General features: G+C 41.8%; 1 protein-coding gene across 6 annotated transcripts in view; it reads right to left on the reverse strand.

Annotated features, from left to right (window-relative positions):
* The window catches only part of JPH1 (junctophilin 1), an 89565-nt gene extending 80406 nt beyond the window's left edge, over positions 1-9159 (reverse strand). For 5 of the 6 annotated variants that reach the window (XM_068672114.1, XM_068672113.1, XM_068672112.1 and 2 more), the window contains exons 1-2: positions 8666-9158; positions 1585-2341 (exon numbers count right to left, since the gene is read on the reverse strand). In XM_068672114.1, coding sequence (XP_068528215.1) covers positions 1585-2341; positions 8666-9044 — 1136 coding nt within the window. In that variant the 5' untranslated portion in view covers positions 9045-9158. Of the gene's footprint in view, positions 1-1584; positions 2342-8665 lie in introns of all 6 variants that reach the window. The other variant, XM_068672115.1, reaches the window with a different exon arrangement.
* Positions 9160-11958: the final 2799 nt, after the last annotated feature.

An 11958-nucleotide genomic window follows, 5' to 3' on the forward strand; every position in this document is an offset into this window, starting at 1 on the left:
ATCAGAGACATATCCCTTCTTAAAAGGAAAGTATATATACTTTGTTACTTAAGTGTATATACCTTGTTACTTAAAGCTGTTTAAACAAAACATAGTCCAAGACCTCAAATTGGTAACTATTGACTCAAATTGGTAACCTACCCTATTCACATGTTCCATCAACCATTGTTCAGAACTAGGGCTTACATACTGACAGAACATGAATGGGATCCAGGAACTTCTTAAAGTTAGTTGCTATTGCTCTGCTTCGCTAATGTGGTATGCTGTCATGTAATGCCTTACATATATTTATAGAAGCAATAGAGTATACATGTATGCTACCCTCTAGTTACTTAGGTGGCCAGTGCTTGTAAAATTTCTTTAAGAATACACTAAACTCTTTGTGTATATGTCTCAACTACTTTTTTCTGTGAGCCATCCACATATTCCAGCTTTCCCACGTATGTACTTCTCAGTCTTTCTGTATTCTTCACGACTGCCAGAAAAAGGATAGTCACTGAACATACACTACTGACCACACTAAATCAGGAATCAGTTGTTCAGCTGTAAGTGTAATGTGACAGCCTCTTTCTAAAATAGCAGGAAGATTTTCTTGCATGCACATTTCTGGTTTCTTTTTTTGGTTCACAGCATATTTCAAGAAAAGCCTGCCCGAGGAAACAGACAAAAACCAACAACAGAGAAACTGCCACAGAAACTTGTTTGAAGACATTAAAAATTAAATAGCTTTTTAAAGAGCTCTCAGACTTTATAGTAAAACCTATTAAAATTGTCTATGCTGATTTAATTTGTAGCAATTCCATTTCAGACAACCTTGCTTGATTGTTGGTTAGGAGATCAAAGAGGAAATGCCTTCCCCCTGCCCCATTACTAATACCCTTACACTTCTCCCTTCCATCTCAAATGCTTGACAGGAGGAGAAGACCCCTGCTACTTGAAACTATGGTCATAAGACCCAAATGAATTCAGGCTGCAGGAAATACACTCCAAAACTAAACAATCCTTATACAAACCTTTTTCAGCAGGGATTGTTCTGGCAACTGAATCAACAGTCTCTAAGCACAAGAGTCTCAACCATTATTCTTACACTGTTCATATCACAGCCTCTCAGGTAAGCACATGAATCTTAAGATGCTCAGTGTCAAATGCACAATTTTGAAGTCTCAGATGATACTCCCAAAATCATCAACACAATAAGAGTAGCTGAAGCATGCTTATGGGAAAATATTCCATCATCACCTCACACTCCCCAAATAATTCTCTACATTTCCTCACCATTTTTATTTTTCATGCAGGTTTAAGGATATACTGTAGCAGCTCTTAAGTCAGGAATGTATGAGCTGTGGAAATTTACTTTCATGGTATATTATGGAACTTACATGAAAATCTTTACTCAAATGAGTTGAAGTTCTGAGTTTTATATGTATAGTTTAACTGAAGTCAATAGTTACCCATATGAAACTGAAATGCAACATTTAAATCCTTTGCACTTTTGAGCATTTTGTTAACAGTAAGAGCTCGCATATTATAACATTTTTTTTCCTGAAAATTCAGTGATGAGCAATATATTTTGTAATAACATACCTTGAAGTTGCAATTTCCACTTTGGTTCTTGCCATGGCAGCTGCTCGCTGTGCACCCTCTATTGCTCTATCCACCTTTTCTCTAGTTTTTGTGTTTCGTATTGGTATAAGTTGCTTTCTTATTCCACGAACCAAAACATTATTTTTGTATTTTCCCTCTTCTTTGGTGCCATCTGGAAACATGGTACATCCATATCCGTGCCTCCTGTTATTTAGCCATTCTCCTTCATATTTCATACCATTTGAACGCTCGCTAACACCAAAACCACTGCGCTTGTCATTCTTCCATTCACCCATATACGTTTCTGTGGTGGTGGCATCAACATGGTCTTCCATAGGGCAATAATCACAGTCACCGTCTCCAAAACTAATTGTAGAGTTGGCATCACTAGAACTAATTCTGCTCATAGCAGCATCGCTCCTGACGGAGCTCCGTTTGCTAGATATTGATGATCTAGATTCAGATTTTCTAAGTTTTATACTACCAAGAAGGGATCCTCTTCTGAATAAGCCTCCTTTTTTCTTAATGCCCATGGCTTCAACATCGCTGTGAAAATTGAGCACAAAACCGCCTCTTGTTCCAGCTGGGCTGTCTGCAGTGATGTCATGCAGAACGGTGCCATTGCTCTGCTCGCTTCGAAGCGAAGCTAGAGATGTTCGGAGGGGTGAACGGATCACAGTTGCCATGCCATAGGGTACACTCTGACGTACACCATACCCATGTCGCATCCCTCCTGTCCACTGTCCCTGGTATGTACCTTTTAAAGTAAGAAGCAGAAATTAAATTTAGGAAGTTGTAGAAGACCTACCACTCTACATTCAATATGCTACTGGCAACAATACATTGTCAATTCTGCTCTTGGAAACTTGGAATGGAAGGAAAAAAAAAATATGACAGCACATGACACAGTATATAAAATACTTTTTGTTACTTGTTTTTCTTATAAATCATTTTTCCCCTTACCAAAGCTTTCACTTTCCAAGCTGCAGTAGTTTATTTTGACAGCTAAAACACAGCACTTATCATCGTAAGCTTTTTTCAAATGGTTCTGTCCATGGAAGAAACGTCAGAAGAATCTCAGAAACAGGACTCCCTCAACATTTTTTTATGGTGATTGACAAGGTGGGAAAAGAAGGGTGGTGGCAAGGAGGGAGCAGGATGCTCACAGCTCTTGCCTTCAGCTGCTTACAGGAGCAAGCAGGACTGGTAAATGTCCTGTTACTCTGCACTTCACTCAAATGCAGAGCTCCCCTTGACAGGACATACTTGACAATCTACTAAATTGTCCTGATCTAAAGGTCCACCTGAAGATCACCATTACAAATCCCTGTTGTACAAATGAATGTTGTCTATAAAGTTTCTCAATGCATTTGAATGGAGGAAAATTATGAAATACTAACAACAAAACCCTGGTATATGACACTTTTTATGAACTCTTTTTGGTATACCCAGTATCATAAACATGTTACAATGGCTACCTAAAATATTGGCAGTACAAAACCAGCTACATTTCAGCTATGATTTCTGAAGTAAGAGTCACAGGAAAATAGAACACTATCTTCACTGCCACCTTATCCATTGGAAAGCTCCCAGGGGAGTAGGTCCTTTGCTTGAGAAACAGCTGAACACAGTTTTAAAGAAAAAGAATACAATATTCAAGCTATTTGACAGTCATCAAAATTTGGAAGGCTGATGTGACGTAGCAAAATACAGTAACACTATTTTTCTATCTACATTCTGCAGTATTATGACACAAATCAGTAATGTGAAGCCTTTTCCACTTTTTTCTTTTCCTTTCATTTGTGCTGCAGTATGTAAGCAACATGAGGTAGTAATAAACAGAACATTACACACCACCTTATCCAACTACATTCCTATAGCAATCATAATTACTTTTGTATTTAAAAAAAAATATATCTATAAAGAGCAGCAACATAGTATTTGATATGAGAAGTCATGTATATTCCTGTATACGTACAGCTTCATCTGAGCCAAGGAACAGTATAATCAAATTACTATTGCAGACCATTTTTTTTTCTTGTATTCTCAAAAGGCATTTTCATTTTGACAAGATATGTACTCCAGCGCCTGATATCTGAAAAGCAAAGAAAGGTGTGTGGTACCCCACGCCTAGCAAATACAAGACAGCTGGCTTTCTAAGATCATTTAATTCTAATCCTTATTAAATTTCTTTAAAAGAGAAGAAAAATTCTCACCCACCCAGTACTTGCCTTTTTTTTGTTGTTTTGTTTTTTTTTTTCTTTAAAGCTATTTTGACTCTGAATGTTTGTACAGAAGTATGAATAAGCTGCATGTAAAATATCTTTGATTTTACTCTGCTTTAACTGGAGCATGGATTAAATTCGTCAGAGATTCTCCAGGGAACTAAATATCAAGTGTCAAATTCCATGATGAATTTTTGAGAATATATTTGTGAAATACCTAAAGTTTTAGAGGTAGTTCAATCTCCTTTGTGTATGCATAGTATTTTGGTTATGTTTATGTCAATTACCTATTGATTACTGTTTTACTGTATCACCTGTTGAGCTGAGTTGTATTTCAATGTAAACATGCAATTGCATTTGCCAAGTGTGATTTCTTTATTATATAATACTAAATAGGTTCGACAACATCACTATTTTGTGTTGGTAGAAAATTCTACCAAGTGGAAGGTTTTTGTTTTAACAGATGGCTGCTGACACAAACCAACAACTTTCTTAGTTTCTTTCTCATTCTCTGTATCCTGGATACCTACTGCTGCGCTGCTTGTAAGGGTGCTGAATCTAGAAACATGATTATTTTAAAAAATTCAGCATATGGAGAAGAACAAATAGAAACATGAGCACAAAAACTCTGATATGACATATTCTGTAAATACTGCAAAAATACGGCCACATTGTAATTTTTTTCTTTATTAAACAGACATTGCACAGATATATATTAATATTTTATGAGCATAAATGACTACATTTTCTCCTTAATTATATCTGGGATAGCCCTAGTGTTGTAATGACACGCTGGAGCTTGGAAGCTGGCAAAGTACACTTCACTGCTACTTGTAACAATCTGGCTCATGTTCTGCTTTTTTTTTTTTTTTTTTAATTTCATTTAAAAATAATAAATCTAATTGTAATTTTGATTATACCCCAGGATTACATTTCAGCAGCATAATTGTGGCTCTCCACATTGCTATTTGAGTGTTAGACTTAGAAGTAGAATTAACCTCTTTTTGTACAGAATTTTATAAAAGTACAAATGGGCTGCCTATGCTGCATTTTTTCTTACTAATATTTTGTCTTAATAAATATGGAAAGCTTAAAAATATTTAATTAATTTATGACTTAGGTTTTTCACTACTCTGTAGACAGAAGTGGAAGTGATTACTGTTGCCCAGAAGGCATTAAAATGAGGACAATTGACGTGCTGCTGTTTACTTGTCAGATTTTTCTTTCTACTAGGGCAATAAAATCAATGCCAGTTTCTTCTAGAGAGAAAGCAGCTAATGAGAAAACAAAGATTCATACTGAATTGGTCCTGAGAAATTATCAAGATATTTAGTTGGAATTTTGTACAGTCTTGCAGGTAACAACGATTTCTTTATCATTACAAATCCATTAAGGGAAAAGCTTCTGGTACTAGTGCTAGAAAGCTAACATTTAAGTTAAAAAATCAGGGTAAACGTCAAGGGAAAGATATTTTAATGGGACATGGAGGGCAGTTTACAGAAGGCAGATGCAACAGACTTGTACAGTGCTGACTTGAGTAATTTGATTTACTATATCAGACAGTAGCTGCATCATCTCCATCAACAGCAGAAATTTTAGAAAGCTTGAAATGATCGAGATAAGGTTTATTAATACTCTCATATAATGAAATGCTACAGCATTGTCATAAGACAATAAAAACACCTCTTTCCATATATGAAGATACAAACGTGATATCTATCTCTATACAGACATAGATATGAATGATATCAACAAACATGTCTCTTCTTGTTTCATTTAATACTATAATTCACTGTCTTAAGCAGTTCCATAGAGGGTCAACTTTTAAAATTTCAATTATTGATGTAACTACCATGCTAATTTTAAACTGTATTTGACCATAAAATAATAATATTGTTCAGCTTTATTTTCTAAAAAAATAGGCTTGGAAAAAAAACACAAAACAAACAAACAAAAAAAAAGTACTCGGCCACAGCTTCTACTGACCATGGTGTCCCTGAAAATGTGTTAGTATTTTGAGCCAGAGAACTAACTGCAAATGTATTTTTTAGTATTGTTGGCAAATTGCTGTAAGGTAGAATTTCATAACCTGTCTCCTCAGAGTTACATTGTACCATCCTTCCCCACTGCCCCAGCTGTATCTTACAGCTGTAAATGTCATTGCCTACTTGTGGATAAAATCTGAAACTACGCTGCATGAAAAAGCTGGAAGGCCAAGGAACAGGAACGACTTGACCTACTCTTACCCTTTACTTGCATCTTCAGTGGTTTAACGATTTAAGTGTCACACCAAGGTTTTTGCTTGCTCTACAGACTCCAATGTTAGATAAGTAAGCATCTAGGAAGACAACTGCTTAAAAATCAATAAACATAGGCACTACTTTTCTTCAGATGTGTTTGTCACTGATCTCTACAGAATGACGATGCACGTTATATCGCAAGACTCCTGTTACCACTGCTGTTGGCAGGATCATAAACTGCTAGCTAATTTACACATACTGAAGCTGCAAATTAGGCTGTAATCCCTCTGTAAACAACTCTCAGGTATACCTGTTGCTTCACACAGCTACAATAAAACCTGAGGATTGCCATCAATGCTTATGATCCTTTCTCCCTCAACTACGTCTAATAGCACCAGTGCATTTAAAAACATCATATTATTAAATAACAAAAAAAAAAAAGGGACACCAGCAAAAAGGTCTGTATTTTAGTGAGTTTGAAAGCAAAGTGACAATTTGCATAGTCTAAACACTGTTATTTTGCAGTGCTCGCATTCTCAGGTCATCGTAAAGGATTTCTCCCGTAAATAGCTCACACGACATTAAAGACATATATATAAATCTGTTTTCCTTGTAAAAGTAGTTCAGACATGTTCTGGTGTGCAAATATATCTATTGTATCCAGAGCATGAAAACAAAAACGTTTCTACAAACATCTCTGACGTATCGCCTAACTTCATTCATGAATACTTTCATTAAAATCAATGGGATTACACATCTTCTGTTAATGTGAACTGAAATATCTCAAAGACTGGGAGCTTGCTAACAGATTTCAGTTAATATAAATGTTACAGTGTGAACTGCACACCACATATACTGTTTCAGACAAAGCATTTCCTGTTGGGTTTAAGTCTAAAAGTTTACAGAATTTACCACAGAATTATCAGTACTGTGCTGAGATTAAAAAACAAAACAAAACACAAGAAGCCTAAAGAGAAGGATACAAGAAACTTTTAGTTTAAGAAATTTACTCCTATAAAATTTACTGGAATGGCAGTTTACTTTTCTGAAAATAATAAAATAATAATAATTAAAAAAAAAATTGCCGCTACAAGTTCAGCTATTCTTGAGCTTCTAATTTACAAGACAAAATAAATTTAACAATCTAAATGCATATTGTGTATTGAAAGTGAAACTAAAATTCTGATCCATGTGGGTTTTGTTTTGCTTTTTAAACCCCCCAAACCGTATCTAAACTGAGTGTGAACATCAGAACTTTCCACACCAGAAAACAATTTTCAGATAGTTATATACAAGCAAGGGAATTGGAAGAGTTCCGGGTACGAAACACACAGCATATTTCATTTTATCAAGGAAAGGAATCTTACCCAATTAGCTACACTTTGTATTTCAGAAAACGTGAGGAGACAGAAGAATCCGTACGTAATTGTATCTTCCTCTGCTTACTAGAAAACTATCTGACACTATTCGTAAAGGTTTGCCACAAATCTCTTATCAAAATTCCTTGAATAAGCCAGCAACAGCATCACGCATGAGATCTGATACACGGGTTGGTCCTCTTATCCCATTGCACGGGAATTACAATTTACCCCCAATTTTGGTAAGCTCTATTTGCATGTTACCTACGTGGTTTGCTCAACACTGAAGCAAGTAGCTTTCCTGTAAAAACAAAACAAAACAAGACCTAGCCCAACCCTCTAAACCTAAACCTGATCCCAGCTCTTCCTGTTACAATGGAACAAATCCAGTTGAAGAGCAACTCCACGTGCTTCCACTGATGCCAGGAGCATTACAGCAGAAGGCAAGTTTAGAAATACTGGGCTTACATTTCACGCAGCACGTGAAATGACACAGGTAGGGTGAGATTAACCGGACCTAACCACTCAGGTGAGCTGGAGTGCCAAGTGACCCCAATGAGCTGGGGCTTCACAGCACCCCCAAATGACATGCACCTGCGGGGAGCTCAGCTCTGCAGGTGTGCACTTGTGGGGGTTATGTTGGTGGGAGGGAACGGTTGGGCCAGACGAGCTTGGAGGGCTTTTCCAACCTTAACCTATGATCCCACGACCTGTTTGCCAGAGGTGAGGGGCATGACGAACAGGCCTGCTGAATCTCACGGTACTGCCTGACCCTGTGCGTTTTGAACTGTATTGCATTTTATTAAAATGAGCATTATTACACGGAGGTGGGGCTAACTTTCGGTGATATTATGCAAGTTGAGCATCCACAGCGCTACTTCAGCTCCCCGTTCGGGGCACCACGCGAGGCGGCCCGAGGGCTCTCCCACCAACCTCCCGGCGGGGCAGGAGCCCGGTTATCGCTCCCGGGGCCCGGAGGCGAGGTGCCTGCGGGCGGCTTCCCTCCGAGCCCCGCCGCGGGCGCTGCCGCCGGCTGGCTGGGAGACGGCGATAAGCCAGGGCCGCCCGCGGGGGGGCAGCGGGCACCTGTGGCGCCCCCCGGCCGCTAAGTGGGGACGGGAGGAGGGAAGGGAAGGGAAGGGAAGGGAAGGGAAGGGAAGGGAAGGGAAGGGAAGGGAAGGGAAGGGAAGGGAAGAGCCGTGAGCGCGCCCCCGCCTCGCCCCCCGCCGCTCCCCGGGCGCCCCCCGCCGGCGCCCACCTCCGTCCCCGTAGGTCTCGACGCCGTAGCCGTCCTGCAGCCCGTTGCTCCAGGTGCCCTCGTAGCGGGCCGGCGTGCTGAGGCTCTGCCGCACGCCGTAGCGCCCCTTGAAGCCGTGCGACCACTCTCCGCGGTACATCCACCTGCCCTTGGTCTCCACGCCCAGCCCGTGCCGCTTGCCCTGCGCCCAGTAGCCCAGGTAGGTGTTGCCGCTGGGCCAGGTGTAGCCGCCCGCCACCTCGAAGCCGTGCGACCAGGAGCCGGCGTACTCGCCCTGCCCCTTGGGCCCGGTGCAGATGCCGTGCCCGTGGGCTTTGCCGTCCTCCCAGCCGCCGCAGTAGGTGCCGCCATCGTCGAAGTCGAACCGGCCGCCCGTCATCCAGGGCAGCGGGGCGAGCGCGGCGCCGCCGCCTCCCCTCCGCCTGTCCCTGTCCCTATCTCCGGCCCTAGCCCCGGCCCTGGCCCTTCCCTGCCCGCCCGCTCCCCGCGACTGCCGGCGCTCCGCCGCCCAGCCCGGCCCGGCCCGGCCCAGCCCCGCCGCAGCCCCGCGGCGGCGGCGAGCGGCGCCCGCCCCCCGCTCCTCCCTGCCCGACCGCCCCTCCCCGCCCCCGGTGTCCCCCCCCTCCGGACATCCTCCGGGTGTCCCCCCCGCCGCAGGTGGCTTACAGGTGGCGCCCGAGGCTTGGGCTCTCTCGGGCTGGGAGCTGGGAGGGTAGCGTGGGGCTGGAGGTGGGGGCCGAGAGGACGGCCGCTGTGCTGTGCCCACCGTGCAAAGCCCACCTGCCCTAAGGGGGGTGTGGGGGGGACACAAGTCGTGGAAATCTGGGGTGCGAGACACGGGGACCGCGGCTTTCATCGAGGCTTTTCAAGAACGGCGCTGCTGGGAACTCAGCGAGGAGCCTCACCTTATGCCTCCCGCTCCGTGGCTTTAAACACCGCCGAGATCTCCTTTGCCAGGTGTTTGATAACCAGAATAAAAAACACATGAGGGCAAATAACAGGAGAAACAAGGAAGCACGGAGCTAGCAGAGGAAGGAGGGGGCAAGGAATCGAAAGGCGTTGTCCCAGGGCATCGCTTCTGAGGTCTCAGCTTTGTTTGTTTGCAGCAGGACTGGGAGAAACTCTGAAAGCAAATGTTCCTCTTCGGTGGGGATTTTGTGGAAAGCATGAATCATACTTACAGATCACAGGGAGTGGTGCTACCTGGACACAGATGATTTAGAAACGTGGGGAAAACAACAGCTGTTAGTAGCAGTTGACAGGAGCTACTGGTGAGAGCTGAAACTGAACTGCAAATGAAAGATTTGAACATGAGCCATCGCGAGCTGGAAGTAAAACTTCAGAAATTAATCCTTGATAATAAGTGGTTTTGTCTTAAACATAAATGAAATGAAAATATCGCACTTTTAAAACATACTCTTTAACCTGAGTACATTTTCAAGCTTTGTGCTCCACACCACGCTGTTCTGTGCAAGTTTTTATGCCGTGCTCATGCAGTCGTGTTGAAGTATTTGCTCTTCCCAGCAGTGAGCAGAGCGCTACAGCCGATCCATGTCCCATGCTGTCTCCTCTCTCATCAGAGGAAGTGTGTGCTATAAAGTCTTGTTTCTGCTCCAAAAGGGGGCTCTGGGATTTCTTGTTCCTCTCACAAATGCATGGGGAGAAGACTCCGTGCACGCACGTTTGAACCTATATGCTCAAAAAGAAAAAGACCAGACCAAAAAAAATGTGCCTTGTCCATGAGAACAGGGAACATTTTATGTCCCTTGTGCCTTGGGATTTTTGTTCCGTAGTTTCAGTGTGTGGAATATCAGGCAAGACCGTCATACCTGTAGCACAGACATTGGGCAGTCTTTTCTGTGGAGATGGACAAGGCTATGTAGCTAGCCAGCATTGAGGGCTGAGACCTTTACTTCAAAGAGAGTTACTGCAAGGTAGAAAACTGTTACTGAAGCTGGAGGAAAAAGTCCAGGAAGGCTACAGGAGGTGGTATTGCTGAACAAGATGCAATTCAGTGTCTCCTATCTGTTGAGCTCCAGGTTCTATGCTCTATCATGCATTTCTTAGTGAGGAGAAAAAAAAAAAAAAAAAGAAACAATTGTGGTCATGGCATCTATGCTCCAAGGACTTCACTACTTTCTGTCTGTATCAATCTCTTTCCTATTTTCTTTCTTCTGGCACAAGATTAAGCCCTGTTGTGTTAGTATAGAATCCAGAAACCCCAAATGGTTTATATTTGCCTTTTAGTATATTCCTGGGCCCTGTGCATGCCAAAGACAGATCTGGCACAGAGAAGGATGTGATGACTTGTTCACAAGCCCAGGTAGTGTTTCCCCAATTAAGCAATAAAAGAGGACGGACTGGGAAGGGAACATGACATTCTCCCAACCATCGGCAGGTCTGAGCTGTTCCCCTGCAGAAGAAGTTGTGCCCTGCTTCCCGCTGGCCTGGCTGATAATATGCTTGTGCAAGGCTTTGGGTATTAACGTTTAGCTCAGAACTGGTGAATTACTGGATTTCTGTCATTTCAACCTGAATAATTGTACTACTGAATAACTGGATTTGTTGTTGCAATGAGCTGGATAGTTGCACTGCTAATCTACATTTGTTACTATACTACTACTTAGATATAAATTGTTTATCCCTAATAGTTGGTTTGTTGTCTGCTATTTTATCCCATGCCTGTCATTCCTCGCGGCCACCTTTTTACATCCATATACTGGAAGTTGCTGGACAATTGCACTAATGAAATAAGTCCATTAGTGCTTTGGTTTTCTTCCTTGATTTAAATTATATAGGTTTAGGATCAGATCATAGGAACCATCAGGATTGCATGGGCAGCGGTAACCTATGACATTTTAGAGAGGAATGATATGTTTTTCTGTTATCACAAATGCATCAGTGGGTCTCTGAGTGATCTGCAAGTGATGTTAAAATGAATGGTAATTTTGCTCTTGGTTTATGTTTCCAGGTGTTTTCATTTAAATGAAATCGTCTTGGAGTTGATGTTCGATGACAAGATGCATTTGTTACTGCCAGCCTTCACTTATTATATTTTCAACAGGGGATACATTTTGATAGTTTTGAGGGCAAAATTGCTTTGCATGGAACTTTTAGCATCATGAAGTCATTAGAAGTCATGAGTGTCTCATTGTTCGTAACATCGTAAGATTTGTTGGTTTATTTTCTGATGGATTTTACATCAACTAGTTTGTCTGTTTGTTTGTTTGCTTGTTTTTCACCATCAACTTTTCATCAACTTCAGTTCATGCCATATTTTTTTGCTTCTGGTC

This window comes from Anas acuta, chromosome 2 (genome assembly GCF_963932015.1).
Source record: "Anas acuta chromosome 2, bAnaAcu1.1, whole genome shotgun sequence".
In the NCBI taxonomy this organism is placed as follows: Eukaryota; Metazoa; Chordata; class Aves; order Anseriformes; family Anatidae; genus Anas; species Anas acuta.